Below are 23381 nucleotides of genomic sequence, written 5' to 3'. Positions count from 1 at the left end.
AGAATACTGAAAGGTCTGAGAAGTGCTTATGAAATATCACCAGTTGGATTGGTAAAACAAAAAATATAAGGCAGTCTCAGCAGAAATTGTAGATTAAGTTGCCAGTGCAAACTGTTGTGTCTTTGTTCCTTCAAGCTTAACTGAGTTGTGATGCAGCTGAGTGATACAGGGCAAGAGCCAAGGTTAGCCCTGCCAACAGGGCAAATGCTTCTTGTTTCAGAACAGCTCCATTGCTGATGAATATGATGTTGACCTCCTTGGAAATCTAATCTGCCACTTACCTCCAGCCTTCCTACATGGCAGAATGTCCCTGAAGGCAATGGCAGCAGCCCTACATCAATTCAAACTTTGCCAAGAGCTCAGCCATGAGCAGAAGACTGAAATTAAATACAAACTCCTTCAATTATATGGGTAAGGTATTGGATACACCACCTTGGTCGTGCTGGTGGCCAGGCCATACAAATCCCAAACATTTGCTTTGCCCAGATGAACTGCAGTGAAAACAGCACAAAGCAGCTTCTGTCACTGCCCATGCTTGGGGTCTTGTCCGCTAGAATGACATTTCTGTTCTTGTGTGTAACATGATAACTGTGGAACAAAATACAACCCCAGGGACACCCTGCGTGACTTAAGTCCCAGAGGAAAAGGAGAGAAATTGTAATGTTTGGCGGGGGGGAGGCAGTGGGGAGGCAAATAGACTCACTGGCCTGGCAAGAGAAAGGCATTGCAGGTAGAGAATGGCACAGGAATGCAAAGTATGGGAAAATAGAAGTGGGATAAGTGGTGTGCTGGTGTGAGAATATAAATAAAGAAGACTGCAAGCACCCGTGGCAATAGGAGAGAGAAGAGAACAAGCAGAGGGATATAAAGTTCGGGCATCTGAAGCAGCAGAGTGGGCAGAGTGTTGGGTGTCACTAAGGACTCAGATCAGGAGAGTGATTGGAACCTCGCTGGTATCAGTCGTGCAAAGAACAAAGCCATCCTCTATCTGGCAAGAATATACTGATTCTCTCTTGCACTGTACCTTAGAAGTATTTTGCATTTGAAAAGGGAGAGTGGATGCAGAGTTTCTAACATCCCTTTGCCCCAAGCTGGTCACTTGATCCACCTAATCATGTGGGATGCTGTTCAGCTTCCTGCTAGTCAGCATTCTTCTGTGATAGGATAGCTGTATTTTCCACCAAATCCCATCCCTGCATTGATCTCAATGCAGATCAGTTTTACTGAATCATGCCACACTGTGCTAAATAAGATTTTACTTTATTTTATATTTTTAAATTTTGAAAATATTTGTCAGATTAAACGTTGTCATAGTGGAGCAACAAAGCAAATAAAGTATTTTGTGGGAACATGAACTAGTAACATACTTGTTACTACCCTCTTCTATAGGCTCTGTCAGTCTGAAAATTACTTATCCAAGTGCCTTTTTAAGTCACCCACCAAATGGGTTGACTAATATTTGTGAGATTTGGATGACATTTCTACTTCTCTTTTGACAACCATTTTGCAGACTGCTATTGCAATATGAATTGACAGAAAAGAGTACATTTTCTTTCAAAGAAAGAATTATTTCTCCTTGTTCAAGCACTGTAATGCTAAAGGTACTTGACTATTGAGGGAGAGCTCCATCACCACCATATTTGAAGGGTTTTTCTGATTATATTGCGAGTTCCACTAATGCCCTATGCCCAGAGATGAGAAAATGCAATCTGATGCTTAATAACAATGAATCATCACATTGGCATAGACCTGTCCGTGTTTTGTTTATGATAAAGTATCATAAAAACACTGAAGTTTTAGTATTATTTTTATTTTAACACGATTAATATAATTTTTCAAAATATTTTTTCAGCTCCTCAAACAACTGGACAGCAGAAACAACATTAGATGTTGGACCATTCATAGCTCTGCTGTCAAAAGTGGAATTACATGTCCTTGCTGAAAAGGTATGTTTTTATTAAAAATTATAAATTTGTAAAAGATACTTTACAGCTTGGATTTGTGAATGTCATAATGCAGGCTAAATTATGTAACCTGAATGCTAAACCAGGTAAATCATTCTTTGGGCAAGGAACCCTGTGTTAATGTTTCACATATTCTTGACTCCATCAAATGAGATTTCTTCTTGAGAATAACGTTAATATAAACAATTATTTGTATGTGTACAGTGACAATTGTACATTGTCACGTAAGAGAAAAAAAGGGGCATTTATAGTGACACAGACTGATTTTTAGTACTTTACACCTTGCAGTGCTCTTTACTCCATTCCCCTGCCTTCCAACAATAAAAGTTGTTTCTTATCCTGCTATTAATGGGATCATACTGATCAAATTAGCATTTACTCATGTGGCCCTTTGCCCTGGGGCCAGTGTAACACATGTAACGATATCTGATGGCCTCAGCATTGCACTTTGTAGTTTCCTTGCCCTCTTTAGTTCATATAATCTTAATTTTTTATGCATAGGAGTAAACTGTACTGGAATGATGGATTCATTCTTCAGCAGAAACATGTGAACACAGTCAGCAGCTTTTCCTCTGGAGATAATGCTTATAATTGACCAGACAGAATAGGACTCTTCAAAGGAAAGGAAGGTGTCTAAGGGGGTGGAGGAGAGAGGTCAAAAAAGCCTAAAGAAGGCAAACAGGTCAAAGTTATTTGTCGTAATTTAATTGGGTTCCTATCCTCAATTCTTATACTTATCTGGCAAATTTAAGACAAGTGAAATGAAGCCTGAATTAAAATGGTGTAACTCGTTGCTCCGGGAGGGTCTGGACACAGATGCCAATCAGGCAGTGCTCAGGTGTTGCCAGAAGCTGAGAGGGCATACAGGAGGGAGAATCAGTAAGAATTTGCTTTGTTCCTAGTTTTTCCCCTTCAAATGTGTTCTGATGACCTTTCAGTAGCAGCCAATTACCCTTTTCTGGAACATCTGCACAATGGGATGAGGCCGAGTTGTCACAAACCCCTGCTTTGCACAAGTCTTTCTCTACAAATTGGTTTGTTTTAAAAGGGAGAGAGAAGCCTTATTTATTCTTTCTTTCCTTTTGAAGTTCCCAGATACCATTTTACAAATAGCAAAGACAATTGGACCAGTTTCTCCAGCTGAAGAGCTTCTGTCAGCTGTGTTTGAGTCAGTCTCCAACAGTACTGCCAGCAGCCGCTCGCCTCTCAGCAGACCTGGTCAGTATTGCACCTGGGGCCTCTGCAAAGTGCCGCCTTCACAGTGCTGCCAGTCGGGGCTGTGATGGTGCAAATCAAACAGATTTTGTCTCACTTTGTCATTGAATGCATTCTGAGAAGCCAAACAATAAATGTGAAGTATTGAGTAACTTAAAGACTTTTAGTAAAAAAATGAGAGTCTTCATTCTGCTGCTCGTTAGAGTTGTATGATGCAGTGACTAATTGCTGAAACACTTTCATTACAGGACTGCATAATTAAGCATTTCCTAGAATGTTTCTGAGTTCACAAAGGAAAAAGATGAATGATTTGAATTAGAGGGGTTTGTTTCTTTTTACTTTTTTGTTTCTTTTTACTTTGTAATCTAATAGAAACACCTTGAATTAAAAACCTGTGAAGGTGACAAGTTACCGTTGTGCCAAAAGACTGCACATAGTTAATCCTTTGCCAGACATGAGCATATGGTGACTGATCTGTTCTTAAATCTGACAGTGGTGGCACTGTGCTTTTTCTGTCCAAATGGACAAACTTTGTAATCGTCTAAAAGGTATTTTAATTAGCAACCGAAGGAATCTATTAGAATCTCTGGTGACAAATAGATAATTTTCTTTCTATAAGGTACATAGTCTGACTATATTCTATTATTATAATAAGTATTCCTTCTCTTCTCTGAAATTCAACCAGGCAGAATTTGTAAGCTGTGCCATCCTGTACCATGGAAAACAATCCTGCTGGGGGGGAAGCTTTTGAAAAGCACCAGTGGGAATTGAGACCCAAACAAGTTCAAGGAGTTTGATATTGTCTGTCTTTGTCTTTGAAAATCTACTCACTGATTCTCTGTCTAGCAGAATAGAGGTCCAAGCTCTCAGCAAGGCCTGGGCCACTATGGAAATCCATCTGCTTGTATGGCAGGAACTCTGAATGATGACTGTGTCTCTGGAAATGAATTTGTCCCTTACAATGCTGTATTCATAGATGGAGAAGGGTGGAGTGAGTCCTAAGAGTTGTGTTTTTTCATAGCCTGAAATAAAACATGATCTCAGTTGATCAGAGGAGTGATTTCATGATCATCACATTCTTAAAACAGCAGGACTGATCTGGTGAAGTAGCAGGGTGTTAGTCCACCTGTGTGCATGAAAGTCACTCTTCCTTCAACAAGTAAATCAGCAGATCACAAGCCATATTTCTTTAGTGATGGGCCACAGGACTAAAGATTCAGCAGCAGGTATTTCAGTCTGCTTGTGTCCTTATGTGTGCTTTTTTTAAGCCTCTGGATCCACATCAATCCCAAAGACTTCTCTAATCAGCCCAGCTCTTGTCCAGTGCAGTTGCAGATCTCTCTCATTTGCATTGCAAGGCCAATACAAACCTGCCAGCAAAGCTGATGGTCTTTGTCAAAGGAGAACTTGGCTCCAAGGCTATGGAGGCTCATCAGTCTTCGCTTGGGGTGCATGAGCTCAGCTGGGGAGGAGTCTGGGAGATGAGAAGTTGAAGGATTTTTTGTGCTGCTCTAGGAAATATTTCTGCAGTCCAAACATTGTATTGAACTTCTGTTACCAAACATAATCCCATCTACTCCATACAACTCACGCAATGGTTTCAATAAGGAATGATATTTTATTACTGATTTGTAAATCACTAAAAAATTATGTATTATGAAAATTACTCTATCAGAATAACACTGATACTTTTCATGTCACCAACCTGTTATTTTGCATTTCTCTCAGACCAGTTGTGAGCTAAAATTAATAATGGTAGCAATTACCTGTAGCAGAGTTCTTACATCTATTTGTATATCAATATTAAAAACAAAGATGGGGCTTGAGGCAAGATGGAACATGAAAAGGAAAACTTGGGAATTGTGTGTCTGAGGTGCTACCAGAGAGCAGTGGCAGTGCTGGAGAAATTCAGGTTTCTCACCACAAGCACTGAGATGTTATAATATATATATATATATATATATATATATATGTTTTTCATCAAACTAAATGTATCTCAAAAGGAAGAGCAAAAGGGCATCAGATCAAAAATCTAATTAATATTTCCCTCTGCAATCACACCAGTATACCTGGTGTATTATAAATAATAAAATCAATGGTTTTTTTCCAGGGCACAAAGTCTTAGGTTTTCATTACTTGGGAAAGGGAGCTGCACTGTGTCTGGATGGGCAGTATTTACATGAGAAAAGCTGACCTTCTGCAGCAGGGGAAAGGGAAACAATGCAGCTTCACAAGAGGGAGGTAAAGGGAGAGCAGAACATCAGCTGGTACAGTGGAAGCTGAACAGCATTTTCGTTTGCTCAACAGATTCAATCTTTTCAGTGTTCTACCCACTACTGCAGCTTCCTTTGATGCAAACAAATCCCTCCTCTGCCTCCTTTCAAAGTACAAATCTACTTTGTACATCCTCGCTTTAATTTATTTATCTGGGGGAGCTTAGCTGAGACACAGCATCTGTGAAATTCATGCTTTTTACTGGTAATGACCGTATCTGAAGACATGTAGGGATTATTTGGTTTAGATAATTATTTAATAAGGTTTTCCTAAATTAGTGACAGGAGAGGGAGCAGTAAACAACCACATTAGGATTCTAATTTCTGCTTTCCATCAACATAAGAGGTAGATTATGCCAACAAAGACTAGGATTTGTTAAAACATACAATGGAAACTGTCTGGTTTGATAATGCATAGAGCCAGACCTTGACTGTAAATAAGATTTTTAAAGGCAGTTTGTCTGTCCAAACAGTTCTGTGGTAAGTGAACAGCCCTCTCTAGATCCTGACATTTTAACAACAGGCTTGACATAAAGAACAGGCACCGTTCTTCTCTGACACATCCGGCTTCTGTCTTCACCTTGTTTAAATGTCAGGCAAGTCTTACAAGACATATATCTCTATCAGGGCATTTCAAGTGCAAGGACCTCTCATGTCTGTTACTTTCCTGTTGAGTTGGATTCACTGTTTAAACATGACGTTTATTCAGCTGAAGCTCTTTATGGTGAACTTCCACCAGGGTCATCCCAAACATTTGCATTTCACTCTTTTTGAATCAAGGCTCCCAGCAAATGGTGGCTTTACCTCAGAACAAGCCTTTGCCTGGGTTTTGATGCCTTTAGAGAATTAGACTTGAAAGAAACTTGCAAGATAGTGGTTGTTCTTATTGCACACATCCATATTTTAATTTTATTGTGACATCCTGCATTGTAACTGTTCTGAAATATATGTCTGCTCTTGTCCAGCATGCACTGTCTTTGGAGTATGAAGAATATAATCAATTTGTTGCAAATCAGGCAAATTCTAGTTTTATATCCAGGACACTAACAATATAAATATTTTTACATTATTTCATTCCAAAATAATTAATTTATCAATATCACATCAGCTGCAGTTAATTTTCATAGTTGGTCTCTTAAATGTGAATATTGTTTTGATTTATTTTTTCATCTCCCTTATGAAAATTCCTGCTATTTGACTTTTTGCAGATTGCCTGGGAACCAGAGCTCCTTCTTCAAATGAAATAATTAAATTAGCAGAAGCAAATGTCTTTTGGTCAGTTCAGGAACTGAAATGCATGGACCCAGAGACTTTTGACAAAAATGTGGAACTTCTTGGAGCTGTCTCAGGTTTTAACAGCTCCCAGCTGATTGCCTTGAAGGAAAAAGCCGAGCAGGTAACTATCCTGTCTGTGAAGGAAAATTAAATCTGTAATTTGATTTGGTGTTATTGAACTATGCAGTTCTAAAATAACTGTGCTATGTCAATGTCACTACTGCCACAAGAATATCTATGGTTTATTGGAAAAATAATGTGAGGTGGTGATAGAAGACTTTTGCCCTTGCTTTAGAGTTAACAGGCAAGTAGTTCTGAGCTATGGGCAGCTGGAAAAGTTAAGTGTTTTTACTTTTGAATTGCTTTTCTGCTTGCTTCTCACTTTCCTTTCATAAATGAAAAATCAGCAAGCAGTACTATGGGCTGTTGATTGCCCTGCTGAGAATTAAACTTGGCATGTTAAACTGTCTACATTGATGCTAAATATAGCTTACAGTGGGGTAAACCCAAACTGACTGAAAGGGACTGTTATTGGCTCAATAAAGCTCCTTCTTCCACCTTCTTATTGCAGGCAGGGACAGACACATCAGTGAGAAATTCTAGAGAGGAAAAAACCCACCTACATTTTATCTTGGTCCTACAGAGGACTGTGCTGGGGGTGGGTCAGCACTCTGGCTGGGTCTGGGGCATCAACACCAGTCTGGGCTCTGAGCAGCCCTGCCTGGGCCTATGTGGGCTGGCAGAGAAATCAGACCTCACTCCATCCCTGTTATTGCCATTGCACTTCTCCCTGGGGGTGACCTCCTCTTGCTGCTTTGAGGTTGTCTGCACTGCCAGGGAATGGGCAAATTCCCAAACATACTTTTGGTTCAGCAAGGAAAAGCCTTAGGGTGCAGTTAGAGAAATTGTTTTGGTTGCAGAAAACCCAGAGGTGAAGAGGTTACTGGCCCAGCCTGCTTCAGCTTCCTGTCAGCAGCTTCTGCTGGAGGTTTTCTGCTCTCTGCTTCCATCTCTGCATGGCTACCCTGTAATCCCCTTCTGTCAAAACAATCCAACGTTTAAAAGTCCTTTTTAGGTTCCATCAGATCATTCTGACAGAATGAGGTTGGGAAGCATCTACAAGTTGCAGTTGGCTGCAAGTAGTACAGGGTGCAAGAGGCTTGGAGACCTGAGGGCTGTGACCTCTGGAGGAAAGTGGGAGCAGGGGACAATGTGGGCCTGGGCAGCATCTCCCTAAACCAGCAGCTGCAGCCAGTAGTGGAGCTGACCATGGATTTTGAGTAAATAAGGCCAACTGTGGAGTTTTTAGCAGTGAAGCTTAGCTTTTAAAACAGTGAAACTGCAGGTGCTCAAAGTGGCACTGCCCAGATTTCTGAAACCAGATGGTGACTCTCTGCAGTTATGTCTGCTGCCTTGTTGCAGGAGGACAACAGCCCACTGCAGCAAATGCATTCTTCTCAAGACAGCTTCCCTCAGTCAGCATGGACACATGTGGGTAGGAAAAGGGGGGAAAATGTAATCCTAAAAGAAAATAAAAACAGTGCTCCCCTGAGATAGTGGAAACTAATATATTTTACAGCAGTGCAACATATCAGTGTACTTATAGAGTGATATCAGTTGTAGGGAAATTGCCAACAAGGTTAATGTACTCACATTTTTGGCTATACTCAATCAAAGACACACAGATCTGTAGTGCACTGAATGGAAGTATATTCTGTCTGCGAGTGTATAGATTTCTGTTAGACAAAGACAGACTTCCTATATATTAATTTGCAAAATGCAATATGGTGTTACACTGAACGTGAAGCATGAGAAATAGGACAGGACAGGCAAAGCTCTTTGAAATTATGTGCATAAGATACTGTTCTGTTATTAACATTTTTGATTAAAGGGTTCATTAAGCCTCTACTATTCATTGTTCCAAACTAATTCAAAAAGTCTGGTTATCAGATTGTGACTTAATGAAAGTAAGAAGCTTAGCTCACTTGCAAGTGGAAGGTCTCCCAGCTCTGCAGTGGCGACAGCTGTATGGATCTGCAGTCTCTAGGTGAATGAGGACAAAGGAGTGTTTCAGTTTCATGTGTTGCGTTATTTATATCGTTCTGCCTGAGATTTCACCCAGCACTGTCAGATAATACTATTTATGAAGTACTTCAAATTCTGTAGTTTATGGCCTAGATCAGGAAACAGACACTTGGCGTTTTTGCCTGCACGTGTTTCATGTATCTGCTAAGCTAGAGAATTAAGAGCTTTAAAATTGGGCTAATGCTTTTTACTATTTTCTTTGGAAAAGATTGAAGTTTCCCAGACTTAGACCCTTTATGACATTGTAAAACCAACATAAAAGATCTGGTGGAAACTCAGCTGGGAGGTACAGGTCCAGCAATGCATCTCTTAAACAAATCCTTAACCCAAGGGTCATAATTGGGAAAAGCATCCTGGCAGCCCTGAGGCTGCTCTATGCTGGGTATGCATGTTGGTATGAACAGTAGAGAGCCTGCAACTCTGTGTAAGGAGTATTTCATTCCAGAGATCCAGATTCCTGAGCCCTACTCCTACATTATCTGGAGGTTGTCTGGTGCTTCATGTCTATCAAAACAGGCCCTTTGTGTTACTCAATTCTCTACTTTGTCTTTCCTTGTCAGTGACTGAGCCAGGGTGATTGGTCACAAAAACAACTTAAAGTAAGTCCCCTGGAGTGATTGCAGCTGAGTAGAAGCCTGAGTAGTCCAGGTGCTGCCTTCTTGGCAACATAACAGTGTGGATCTAGGCACAGATTCCCTTTTTTATTGTTCTTAGTGGTTTTGCTCCTACAGCCACACTTCCAGCAGTTCCTGTTCTGACTCATCAACAAGTCCAAGCTGTAAAAGTTGCAGCGTTTTTAGATGAACTGACCATTATTGGCGTAGAACCTCAAAAACCTTAACAATACCTAAGCTCTGCCTTTCGTTTGCAAAGAGGAATATTCAGGTTTCCGGACTTTTAAACCAAGGAGTTTGAGAATGGTGTATATAGAGGAAGAGTCATAATGATCTAACAGATATTAATGACTCTCCTCTAAAGATCTGGGGATCGCTGCCAGACTGGAGGAGTTACCAAATTGTGTCCCTGGGCCGCATTGCTCTGGTACTCACAGAACATGAAATCAGAGAGCTGGATCTGCACTCCATCGACACTGTTTCTGTCCTTAGTCAGCAAACAGAGTGGACTCTCACCCAGGTGAGTGAGTGAGTTCCTGAACATACTCCTGTGAAAGGCTCTGCATTCACAACCTTTGAGACTGAAGTCCTGGAACTGCCTAGGAAACAGATCCAGAGATCCACACTACTCCCTGCTGCTTTTCTGCAGCTGTGACCCCAGTGAAAGTGGCCAGGTAGGGCAGCACTGGTGTCTGCCTGGCTGGGGGCTTCCCTGGGGAGGTGGCCAAGACACATCAATCACTGTTAATTGGGGTGGGGTTGAGTGTGTTCTTTAGCACTTGCCTACTAAGTGGTGGAAAGAGGTCAGCAGCTCCTCTCACACTGGCATGAGTGCTAGGAGTACTAGTCCTAGATTATCCAAGGACAATCACAGAATAGCTAGCATACCCCAACCCCAGCATCCATTGCCCTAGAAGCCCTTTATTAGCAGATACACTTGTCTCACATTCCTTTCCTTGAATAACTTCTGGCTATGTCAATGGGACTTTCATAATAAGAGTGAGAAACTTCTATTTGTCTATGCAATTGGCAGCATATTTCTGACTTTGTGGCCCATACCATCAGGGCTCTGTGGTTGCACAGATGCTGGTATGGCAGCAGTTTTGGCAGAATATCACAAATCTGTTTAATAGATTCATGTTCTGAAGGGCACCATAAGAAAGAAGCACTTGGGGGGATTTTAAGAGTAGCTAGTCATTAGGAGTAGCTAGTTAAAAGAGATTCATCCTGCTGAACTTCAGTTGTCTAAAAGTTAGGCAGCTAGTTAAGCTAGTTATTTGAGGCTCAGCATTGTGGATAGATCAGGAAATCTTGGAAGATGTTTGTTTCTTTCACTGACTTTGGAGGATGCCTTGGAGACAGGCTTGAGTTGGGCTCAGAGTTTTTAAAGGGCTAGTTTAGAATGAGCACTATCCTAAATTACTTTGGCTTGCAAAGGTACTTTGGTACCAATATCCCATTAATATCTGAAAATTAACCCTAAACACAAGTCACCATTCATATATGGCACTTAAATCAGACAAGTCATCCTGAATATAAAAAAATAATAAAAATTACATATTGATCCCCTTAGGTATTATATGTTTTCTTGTAGCAATTTAAGTGATTCTGTGAGGCGACCCAGCACTGTTTCTTCTGGTGAAGGCTTTCCTTGTGACCTGGCGGAAGAAGTACAGAGTGTTTTCACACCATTTGCACTTAGGAAGTGGTTGGGTAACAGTGCCCTGGTTTTAGTGTCACATGTAGGTGGTGACAGTGCTCCTCCTGAAGGCCATGGCCATACATTGGGGAGGCTCAGGATATTTATTTATGCTCCATAGCATCTAGTAACAAAGCCTTCAGTTATATTTACCGTGTTCATGAGTACTATCTTACTGCTTTTGTAGGCAAGAGCTATTTTGCAAGGTTTTCTAGAAGACTCTGGACAGACCATCAATACACTAAAAAGTTTTGATTTAGTTGGATTAGGAGCTATTCTCTGTGCTTTGAACTCCACAGAAATCACATCCATAAGGACTGCTGAATTCAGGTACTGCATTTTATACCTAATGAAATATTTATTAGTAACTCTATTGATAAAATTTATTGTGCCATTTTTGCTCTGCCAAGATTTTCAGAGCCTAAAGGACACCTTTTTACGTTTTAAATGCTTCTAGAAAAGCAGTCACTGTTATGGAAGGCATACTATAGTTTTTAAAAACATGTTCTGTAATAGTTTTCCTCTGCCATTTGTATCCCACCATTTAAGTATTGCATCAAGAAATCCAGGTTTTTGCTTAAAACCTTAAATGTTGATATGCAATTTGTGTACATGTATTTTAAATTGAAAATGGGGTTTACAGTCTTCTTACAGCAGGCCAAGTATATTCCAGGCCTATTTATACTGCATGTAATTGCAGCACTTAACGGTGGCCTTGTTGCCTTTTGCAGCGCTGCAGTTGCAAGAATTGGCTTGCTGTTTTGTAGCACCTCTGTTCTGAGGCAGTTCAAGAAGATTACAGAATCCGTGTTTGGTACTGCTACCAGCTGGAATGGCTCTATTTTACAGGAAATTGGTACTATAGCAGGTAATAAAACTATGGCTCCAGATGGTGATGGTTGTGAAGCATTGCTATCAAGAGACAGGTTCACGTGGCTGGGAGTTCTTCTAGACTGGCAAAAGACATTTCTTCCAGAGGGGAGTCACCTGCAGGGACAAACATCCAGCAATTTCAGTAGCAGTAAGGAAAAGTTGTGGTAGTCTCTGTAAGGTTCTGTAAATCTGGTCAAACTGACCTTAGGAAGAACAGCTTGAAGTCACTTGGGTCCTGTAATTTGGAAAGGGCAAATCAAGGAGGGCAAAACCAAGCAGGATTCCAGACCCAGTCACTCTTTGTGAACCAGGCTGTACTGGGAGGGGCTGTGCTCTCACTGCCTGAGCATCCTGCCTGGAAAGAATGGGCTGCCCAGGGAAGAGCACAAGGGCAGGATTAGCCTGGAGTGATACTTCTCCAGAGTGCTCTTGCAGCCTCAGAGATTTTCTGAGCCAGAGGTCACTCGCAGTTTTGTTCATGGATTTGTTTCCCTGTAATCATTTAACTGCACATTGAACTCATAAATTTTAGCATCCCTGATGTCTGTGGCAATGATTCCACACCATAATGGGTGAAGAAATAACTCCCATTGCATGATTATGCTCCCTAACCTTGGATCAGAAGAGGCTGTGAGCAAGCATTCCCTAATAACACTGCTTATGATTTTATAGATTTTATAATTCTCTTTTCCGAGATAAAATAACTTGGGTAGTGTATATTCCATGCCAATGGCTAAGGTCAGATGATTTGTAATGTTGGAATATAATGAAAGAAACAAAACAAAAAAAGAACCAGCATCTCTCTCTATAACACCCTGGAATAAAAAATTTATTGGATATTTATTATAAATGCTTAAAGTTTATATTAGCTTAAAAATAAATCTAATAAAAGGAACATTAACTGAGTTTTGTTTCTATCATTTGGTCTTTTAGGTGGTTTGAATGAGGATGAACTAAAAGCTTTCGATAAAAGATTGATGCCATACTTCCAGCCATCAGCAGTAAGACTTATACCTCCTGAAATTTTCCAAGTAAGAGTTTGATAACTTGAAGAAGTAACTAAATTGCTATTGGTTTTACTCTAGTATAAATAAACTGCAGGACTGATTTATAAATTTTGAGTTTTGGCAAAAATTTTTCTATGGTCTGTTAAGTGAAAGACCGTCAAGGATCTGGACCATTAACTTTCAGCTGTATCATCTGTATTTGTGATGCCCATGAAATATGCTAGACAAGCTTTATTCATCCTTCAGAATGCATCCCAAAGAAAAAGCAAGTATCACAAAGCAGGGGATGGACTCTGTTTCTTCCAACATTTCATTCAGATCTGAGTTTCCTTCTCTGTTTATTAACATTTGCAAGGATTTTGTAATAGCTACAGATTTCTCTGCTGACTGTGTAAGAGCTGCTTTACTAACCTAAAATCTGGCACCATTCTCCTGAGTTAGCTCTGAAAAACAGATTGTACAGGCAGATACAGATCAGAAAGGAATTACATCTAATTACAGTAGTACTGAATATGGACCAGAAATTAGAACAGGGATCCTGAGATCATTGCCCTGGACTTGCTTTGACTTAGTGACAAGATTAATACTCTGCCTGGGCTGGTCTCTTTCAGATGCTCAGGCAAGCAATGTACTTATGGACAGATGAGCTAAACAGAGAGTTAACTGTGTCAGCTCCCATAAAAAAGAAAAACTCCTTGAGCACTAACTGTTTGTGCACAGTACCGCTGACTGTTCAGATAAGCCTTACTGAAACTATTCCTTAGCAAAACAGCTCTATAGCATCTTGTAGAATTTATATCAAATAGAATTTTTGTTAGAAAGAGTAGTAATGACACTCCAGAAAGTGCTTAACAAAAAGCAGGGTATCTCTTTGGAAGAGTTTTCTGTATTTGAAAAATTCAAAGCAGATTTTGGTTTTACACAGGTTTTTTATGGCCTCATTTTGCAGCTGTATAAATTATTCAGATTTTGATTTATGAAAAATTACACTGTATTATGGACTTCAAGTGAGTTAAAAAGGTGCTCAATTCAAAATGTCTGGACCTGTAGGCATTTCCATCAGTTTGCTCAGTATAAATGAGCACACAATTTGGCAGACAGTGAAAAATGGGCAAGGGTTTGCTCCATCATCTGACCTACTTCCAAGGGGAATTTTGTCATTCCAAAGTAGGACCTGGATTCAGAATCGTTGCAACAAAAAAAAGCTTGTTGTGTAGGAGGGTTAAAATGCTTGTGACTGCAGAACGTTAACTAGAATTAAAGCAATCCAGCCTGCCCAATAATGCAGGCTTTACAAACTGGTTAATTGCTGTGTGATATAAGATAATTACTTTAAGATTATGATTTCCATGTTTAATTTTTAGATTTAAAATGACCAAACTGGGAAGATTTTCAATCTAAAAGAGAAAATTGAATAATGAGATTAAAGCATGGGGTCTTTTCATCTCATTGCTCTACTGCTAACCATAATCAAAGGTCAAATGTAAGTTCAAGTAAGGTTACTTGGGAGCAGATGTAAGAGGAAATAAATGAAAACACAAGAGGATGCACAATGCCATCAGTCTTTGAACAAATCAGAAAATAAATGGCTGGAAAATTAAACTCCAACAATATATTGAAGAAGAGTCCAATACAGTGCTGGCATAGAAAGCTTCTCAAGCTGTCAGCTCCCAGCATCAAAGAGTAAGGTGACAGGCAGATGAGTGGTCAGGGAAGTAAATGAATACAGAGGATTTTTTTAAGCTCTATGGAGCTCTTTTATAACAGCACAATATTGAAGGCTGCTGTCCCTCATTCCAAATGCAAGGCAGTGCTGACTTCTGATTCCTTACCTGCCTTGGATAATTGACAGCCTAAACCTATTTATCTGTCTTTTGTTCCTCCCAGGCATTGTCCCCAGAACAAATAGCAAACCTGGGCCCTGAAAACGCCGCCATGGTTACAGGATCACAGCGGGAGCATCTGGATGCATCACAGCTCCAGAGCCTGGGGCTGGCACTGGATGGAGCCAGGACCAGCAGCTCAGGGACACAGAGCAGTGCAGCATCTCCCCAGGAGGGGCAAACCCCAGCTCCAAGTGGTGAGTGGAGTGCTCCCTGCTCCTGCCTAGGGGAAGGGCACACACCAGTGGGGTGTGAGGTCTCACAGCATGCACCAGGATTCTGAGGGTGGGTTACAGTGAATTTACTGATCGACTTTTACAGTCATGCCTCAAATCCCATGCCTGAGCGAGACAGAGAGCCAGGAGGATGTTGGATTTACCCACAGTAAGAGGTAATGGAGGAAGACTGTCAGATGGCATTAGCAGCTGTCCAGTAGCATTACATTGTGCTAAGCACTAGCTTGGGTAAAATCTAGTCTGAAACAGTGAGCTTTTCCCTCTCCTTCTTTTCCATATTCTCTGCCTAAATTTAAGGCAGGGGTGTCCATCTCTGCACCTTCAGGTCACAACCTTTATGTGCAGCAGAATGTTGTTTGCAGAGCTGCAAGTGGGAAAGGAGGTATCACTGGGGTAGATTAGCATCTTTACCCAGACTGTAGGATTGTTGAAGGGTTTTTCCTGCCCTTCCCATCCTATTTGGAATTAAAGCCTATTGGTATCTATACTTCAGTGGTTTAACCTCTTACTTCTGCATATTGCAGTTTATAGTGGGCAAGTCACACAGGCAATGTCAATGGATGTGTTACAGTGAGAGTTTACACATAGTCAAGACAGTGTTGAGAACTTATCCCTATCACACAGCAAATATTGTTGCTTCCAGCGACACCAGCAAGACAAAAGCTGTTGATGGAGAGACAGGGAAGCTGAAGTGTTGAAATAGGAGTAAGGGGAACTAAATTGCTAGGATACCCTTGCTGGAATTAGAGCAGACCTTCCCAGAAGCACCTGGGAAGTGCTCTTAGTCCAGCTGCCTCTCACATATGACCTGCTCCTTCTGGAGATCTGCCAGAGGGAGGAGTTTTCCGGGTAAAGATCACCTGAGTTCTTGAGCCTCTTGTTCATTGTTTCCATCTCCCTATGAAATGCTTCTCTTTGGAGCTGTGTATGTCAAACTGGAAGTGACAACCCTTAAGAGCTGAATGTAATTAGGATTCAACCGTTGGAATTTACTGCACCTCTTTGGGGTGGTGTTGATAACACTTGTAGAGCTGAACTGTTGCGTGACACTAAGACATAAAGCCTTCTGCTTTCCAGGTGCTCCTTGTTTGAGTGGCTTTGGCATCTGGCTGGGTGCTGTGTTTACACTGCACCTGCCTTCCTGAACCCTCAGGTGTTAAGCTTGAGGTAAGTTATATTTTCAGTTAGAGGTAACTTTGTAACAGAAGCACTGATCACCTGTAACAGTGAAGAAGGACTATGGGACCCTCTTCCCGCTTTGAATACAAAGATAACAATTCTTGAATAATTTTTCTGTATTACAAAGGTGTCTTGTACCTTGGTTACCCTATCTCTGAATCCAATCAAGGGGAAAACACTTTATCTTATCTTTATTGTAATGCCAAACATAACAAAGGTATATTTAAAATTCCATGTAACACTAATCAATTACTACATTGTTACTTGGAACATGTTCTTCATTTTACTCTATTCTTGCCTATTCCAGTCTATTTATAAGATTTTATTTGACAAAAATTTTTATGAACTCTATTTAATACAGTATTGCCATTAACTTTCATTGGATTTTAACATTTTGACAGGCTAACATTTAAGAAGAGCACTGGTGGGCTTAATGTTTAGATTCCAATTAGGTAAACTAACTGCTTAAATATTCTACTTAGTAGTTAAGATTGCATAGCAAGGCATGTCAAAAGACTTAATATTTTTCTTTGCTCTGATTTTCAGTGTCCTGGAGCTTACAACAGAGATGCTAGAGATAAAAGAGTGTCAGCTCAGCATGAACAGTAGAATCAAGAGGCTCTGAGATTTCTGAGTGCAGAGTGGTTGAATTCTTATAAGCAACACCCTCATCTGTCATCATTATGAGAACTATTTCCTTTCCATAGCTTTACCATTAACAAATAACACAGTATCCCTCCAAATTCTTCAAGTTTAAAAACTGGAAAAGGCTTATCTGTCTCATGAGAAAATCACTGAAAGATAATATAGTGTGCTAGAGAGGAACTTGAATTACAGGGGGGACAGGTAGCAGGGGACTGTTATTTGGAGGCTGATGTCTGATACCCAGTGCTTTTTACATGGGCTACTTTGGTCACCCTGTTGTGTCCATTTATTGGGTTTTCTTCTACTTCAAGTATACATTCCCTGGAGAGAGGCTATCCTTCTATGTGGTGCAGTAGAAACTGCACTAAAAGTTACTGCTGTTGCAATAAAATAACTTCGTCTTGGGGCTGCTGGTTTAAATCCTGCTCAGATAAGAAGTGATAATACATTCTTAGAATTTAAGCACCTCTACAAAATGTAGTTTCCCCATGGCTGTTTGTATTCAACACAGAACTGTTGACACTGAGGGCATTGTCAATACTATTTGTATTTCATGTGACAAAATGACTTGGAAACCTCCTTATGTTCATCAAGAGACAGTCCTTTCACTTCAGGTGGGGTTAAAGTCTACACCTGGGGGTACTAAGAGGATACTCTTCACTGGGACTACACACTACTGAGACTGTCAATCCTTCCACAATATCTTCCACAAGATATAGAATAAGGAATTTCTCATAATTATATATCATAGATATTTTCCTGTGTTTTATCAACTTATGGCTTACGTGTCTAATATTAGCTTCTCATGACACACCTCAATATTTTAAGCAATGGAGGAAAAAAGATATATTAAAAATCCTCTGCATGTGAACATACATTTTGATGTCCTTTAACATTCTGTTAGACCATAAACGCATGGCACAGTTTTCCATTTTGCCATTGCAAAAGTCTTATTTTTCCTAGACTAAAAAAGGCAGTGCATAGACTGAAAAGTTTAGCTTTTTTGTTCAGGGCTGTAATGTAGTAAATGCCCTTCAAACTGTAATTTGTATTTCTTTATGGCAAGTGTTACATCTGGCTTCTCAGCCCTGAAAGTAGAATTGAAATTTTTCTCAGGTGGGGAAGCAATAGGAGTGGGAGGGAGAGCTGGAGGGAAGAGCCTGGCTGCTGCTGGGGAAGGTGAATGTGAGCTGTTGCTGCTGTTGAGAATAACAGTTCCCACCACAGTCCCATATATTTGTAATTCCTGCAGCAGCAGGGGCTAACTTGATTTTCAGGGCTTTGTTATTGGCAAAGTGGGCAGTGAGAGCCATTTCTCACCCCCTTCTTTCCCTCTCCCCCTTCAGCAATCTGCTGCTCTGGGAACTGCCTTTGCCTATAACTTACCCTGGCAAGTGTGACATGATGTTACAGATAATGCTACATGCTTTAGTTCTGCATTTTATAAGCAAAGAATTACTATTGCTGCAAACTGCCTGGCACTTTTTTCTCTAATCCTCACGGTAAGATTTCAGCTTCTCCAGCTGTGTTTCCTTTTCTGCATGTGAACAGGAGATTGAGATATATATTTAAATAGAAAGAAGTGAGTTTTATTAATCCCAGCAAATACATGCAAATGTCCACTAAAAGTGAAAAATACTTCAGTGGATCAAATGCATTATAAAGCTTTATCTGTGTTTTCACATTAAAAAGTTTTGCCTTACTCAGATGTGAAAGTACTAAAAGGTTGTTTGATTTCTAGAAATTGCCTGACTTGAATTCTGTGTGCACTTCTGAAGATGCAGGAGAGTGTTCTCATGTCAAGAAGATAGTCAGCATTTCCAGTTCAGCTGCTTAGGTCAGATACGTGACTTAGCTCTACCAAGCCCTTCAAAAATCTATATGAGCTGAAAGTGATCTTCTTCTGTCAATATACCTGGGAGTGATTCCATTTGCAATTATGTGAGTCAGAGTTTAGCTTTTAATTGGAACAGGAGTGAGTTCTTTGTTTTGTGCCATCTGTGCTGTAATTTCTTTCAGGCACAAGTGCTTTTAAATAACTGAACTCTTTGATTATTTATATATTTTATTAAATTAATAATTATGTTAAGAACTTTGGCATTGCATTTACATTTGGTCAAGGACTTATCTATTTCTTACAAGAGTAGAGAAGGGGGGTAAATGTGGAGCACTGACTTAAAGTTGTACTTATTTCACGGTGAGATTGCAAATCCTATTTGGTTCATGAGATAGTTTGAGCATCTTGGACAGTAAGTATTGTAGAAAAGCAATTTTACTCCTGCCAATGTAACTCTTGTAAAGGTCACTGATGGAAAAACCCATTCCACAAAATCTTGGATTCATGAGACACTTCCATCAAAACTGTTGAAACTGAATTTCTGTGGGAAAGATAGATGGCAAGGGGAGAAAGGCATGGAGAGCACTAGGATGCATGGTATGTAATCTGTGTGTGTGATCTGCCATCCATTTACAATCTTGCACACTACCCTTGCTAAGAGGAAACTGAAACATGTACATTTTGCTTCTGTGAAACAAACCACAGAGCCCCTTAGTGCTGGCATCTGTCCCCTCTGCAGATGTGTATTGCATACAACATGCACGTGATCACTTTCATTGGAATGCATTCATGGGAAAAATGCCTCACAGTCCCTCTCTTTTTGCATGATCAGGATTTTCGGGAAGAATATACTGCAAAGAAATGTGGTGTAAAGATTTGATTCTTAAAGAAATGTTGCTGTTTGTAGATGTTGGTAACATTTGTTTAAACCAAACGTAACTTTTCCTGCATGCTTTCTAGTTCTTTTAGTTCTTTGAGAATGAAAAAAAAATTAGATTTGTGCATAAATCTGCTGTTGAATATGTATCACGACAATAATTTTGTTATCTGCTTATTGTGAGAACTGCAGCTCTCCTCTCCACTTGTGACTCCTCTGATGGTAGCTGGGCAGTGCCTTACATCCTGTGGGATGTACATCCAACCATCCAACTGCTGACAGTCATAGCTCTGGTGTAGCCTGGCTCTTCTGAGTGCTGCAAGCCCTGGGACAGGTGACCCTGTCCAGCAGCATGTGAGAGGAGGTATTTCATTTCATTTCTGTGATTGGATGGATTCTTCCAGGGTTAACAGATGGGAAGAAATACTTTCGTTGCCTTATTATTTCAGTGCCTGATTCCTTTATGTTCAGAATCGTGTTTAGAAAAAAGGCTACTGGTTCTGGATCAGCAGGAGAGAAAATATCCCTGTGACCTGGTACTGAGGTAAATGCCACATCTGTGTTATCTCTAAATCCCTGAAAGGAAGAAAACAACTACCCATCCACAGTGTCTGAAAACTGTTCCTGTTAAAGCTGGCATTATGGCTGTTGTCAGGTTTGTACAGTGCATGCAATGTTTGACTACCAGTGATCTCAATCTGTCACATCAGAGCTAACCAGCTCCTCAGTGTGAGGCTCCAAATTTACTGGTTAAAAAAAAAACAAAGAAGCATCCTTCCTTAATTTTAAGAAGCCCTTTATGCCTCTGTATAATCTGCTCAAATATTCCAGAGGCAATTATGTACATTGTGGCAGATTTATCTTATCACTTCACTGCTGTGCCTAGGGATCATCACCCCCTCCTTTATTTTCCAGTAACACAAATTGCAGCCCCATCATATAAGGCTGGGACATTGTCAGAGTCCCCCAGGCTGCCCACCTTGGAACAGATGTGAGACATGGATCAAGGTGTGCCAGCCAAATGTACCTGGGGCTATGGGAGAGGCCTGACTCACTCAAATGACACTCAGAAATAAGCAAGGAATCAACAGTCACCTGGAATGTGTCACTTGAGCAGGTAACTGGCTTTAGTGCATGTTGATATTTTGGCTCAAGCTGTGTTGTGGTTACAGATACCACACTGCTTCCCGGTGGGACATTGCCAATTTCCCCATGGCAGTCGAGGAACAGAGTCATCAAAGCAGTACCTCATTCCCATCATAGACTGTTCTTAGAAGTAAAACTCAAATTTCAAATAATGTCTTCCTCTTTTTTTTTCCTTCTTTTCTCAAAAAAGGCTGATATTCTAGACAGGTATACAATTTTGATTAATGTGTTCTCTATCTTGGTTAAAATGTTCAAATGTTGGTGATAAGTCTGTGGGGTTTTCTGGTGTGTTTGTTGGTTCAATTTTTTTTTAGGCAAGATCTGTAGGCAAGGGACTAAGGAGAGCTAAGAACCTTATAGTCCTGATTAGTAAAATATTCTCATCCATGCCATATGATGTGGGACAGTCTTGGGGACTGTTTACTCCAGTGCTGTTGGAGGTGAGGGATCTGACTTCCAATAAGGCAGGAGAGAAAATGGATAGAAAAGACAGGTCTGCAAAGAATAAACAAAATCTCCACTGTAAGTTAAATATCTTCTATTGGTACCCCAGAACATTAGGAATTTCTCCTCAGAAAGAGTGTTTGGTGCATTGTTATACAGAATGCTGTTGAAAGTGCAGACAAAAGACAAACTTGTCAGAGAACAAAACAGACCTGTGTGCTATCCAGTTATCCATAATTTCATGTTTTAGTTAAGAGTGTGATCCATTATCAGACTACCTTTCCATATCTATCTACTCAGTCCTTAGACAAAGAAATTATGAGAGTACCTCAAAGACCCCACCAGACCTTGCCTGGCATCAGGACATGCAGGAGTTTTGCACCACAGGATATTTTTATCACAATTCACATCTGGTTCTTTATTTGTACCCAAAAATAGATAGTCACAAAACGTATTACAATTTTTCCGTAGAGTAGGAAGCAACCAATGTCCATCTGTCTCTTCCTGCCCCTTTCTGTTCAGCGTCAGTCTGCTTTCCCAATCCGGATTAATGAGAGGATTTTCTTGCCCTCATGATGCAGGAACAGGGGCATGTTCAGAGCTCACAGTCCAAGCGACTAAACATTGAAGTATTAAATGGAGGAACTGTGATTGATGGAATTCTTGCTTTGTTGGCAACAGCATAAGATTTATCTTCTAATGTTTTAGCTGATATAATTAGCCTTACAAATACTTAACAACATCTCACGTAATATCTGTAATCTTCTCTTTGAGGGACAGGGAGAAAAGGAGAGAAGCCAAAAGTAAATTCCTGTAGGAGAAATATGAAAACAGTGGAAAATTATCATCTGTCACAAATACAGCAGGGTAATATTTTCTGGTACTGCTTTTCTCAATAATTTTTAACCATTGTATATTAGTGAACTGTATTGATTTATCAAAGAATAGCCATTGCTATAGTTAAAATCACATTGGTGTGATGCAGAAGCCAAAACTGCCTTAGGTCATCTTTAATTGGGGTCTGACATGTTTCAGCATTTAATCAGATGTCAGAAAACAGATCACAAACAAGTTCTGAATATGTCCTGCATGAACTGAGATGGGAGTTGAGAGAATGGATGTCAGCTCTCTGCCTTTAATGTATCTATTAAAATAGATTCCAGATATGCATCAGTCAGTGGTTTTATTAGCCACTTTTATTTCAGTATTCATCCTTTCAGAAGTGTTGAGATCTGACATATTAAATGTACACATATCAGTCAAGTCTGTGCCAAACAGGCTGGCCCAGCCAGTGCTCTGAGACGTGTCTGTGTTTTCAGACCTCGCATGTGTGTGCAGTGATGGAAATGCCTCAGCATTGCAGCTGCAGATGTTGTGTTTATGAATTTGCACTTTCTCCCCTCCTGTTGCAGTTGGTACCACAGATTTGGGGAGTTCTGCCAAATGCTGTCATCTTCAGTACAAATTCTCCAAGTACTATTTTTGGGTTTTCAACATGTGTCCTCAAGAAGGCAGCACACTGGTGGTTACATCAAACATTATTTGATGCCAAAAATTGTCAATATCTGTTTAAAATAATTATTCTGTTAGAATCCAGATCTATAAAACTTTCCAAATGCAACATACAACCTCTTCTCTTAGGAAGTGATAAGAGATACTATGGAGCTTGTCAAGGAGTTGCACTGCTGTACTTGTAAACACAGTGTTGTAAGAGGACAGGCTCTGATTCCTAATCTCTGAACATAAGTAAATTTTGTCACACTGTGGGTACGTACTAAAAAAGATAAACTCAATCGCAGGTACTAATCAGTTCTCTTCCCATGAATATGTAAATCCATTAAAGATTTCAATGTTTGTGACACATTTTCAACAGGAAAATTAAAGATTGTAGTTAGGATCCTTTTCATAAATTTCAAACAATCCATAACCTTCTGCTGTGAGAAATTTTCAGTATATCATTCTGTAACAGTAAATTCCTTACACTATTTCCTCAAACAGGGTGTGAAACAATGTAAACTAAGAGATTTGGAAGAAACGAGCTACCCAGCAAAGCTCCACTGTTTACCTGGGACATTTTCTACAGCCATTAGAAATCCTATTCCTGGGGGGCTATTCCTCTTTTTCCTTGT

The 23381-nt window shown here is 40.2% G+C and overlaps 1 protein-coding gene across 6 annotated transcripts in view; it reads left to right on the top strand.

Annotated features, from left to right (window-relative positions):
- The window catches only part of OTOA (otoancorin), a 40732-nt gene extending 20301 nt beyond the window's left edge, over window positions 1–20431 (top strand). For 4 of the 6 annotated variants that reach the window (XM_085074673.1, XM_085074674.1, XM_085074670.1 and 1 more), the window contains 10 exons: window positions 221–411; window positions 1853–1946; window positions 3053–3182; window positions 6661–6848; window positions 9791–9946; window positions 11313–11455; window positions 11857–11993; window positions 12932–13029; window positions 14893–15085; window positions 15210–15336. In XM_085074673.1, the coding sequence (XP_084930799.1) occupies window positions 221–411; window positions 1853–1946; window positions 3053–3182; window positions 6661–6848; window positions 9791–9946; window positions 11313–11455; window positions 11857–11993; window positions 12932–13029; window positions 14893–15085; window positions 15210–15283 (1404 nt within the window). In that variant the 3' untranslated portion in view covers window positions 15284–15336. Of the gene's footprint in view, window positions 1–220; window positions 412–1852; window positions 1947–3052; window positions 3183–6660; window positions 6849–9790; window positions 9947–11312; window positions 11456–11856; window positions 11994–12931; window positions 13030–14892; window positions 15086–15209; window positions 15337–16201; window positions 16292–16704; window positions 16756–16849 lie in introns of those variants that run through there. The other 2 variants (XR_014855102.1, XM_085074672.1) reach the window with 2 other exon arrangements.
- Window positions 20432–23381: the final 2950 nt, after the last annotated feature.

This window comes from Lichenostomus cassidix, chromosome 14 (genome assembly GCF_008360975.1).
Source record: "Lichenostomus cassidix isolate B80296 chromosome 14, HeHo_3.0, whole genome shotgun sequence".
NCBI lineage: Eukaryota > Metazoa > Chordata > Aves > Passeriformes > Meliphagidae > Lichenostomus > Lichenostomus cassidix.
The sequence above is the reverse complement of the archived record's forward strand: the minus strand, read 5'-3'. Positions and strand labels throughout refer to the sequence as shown.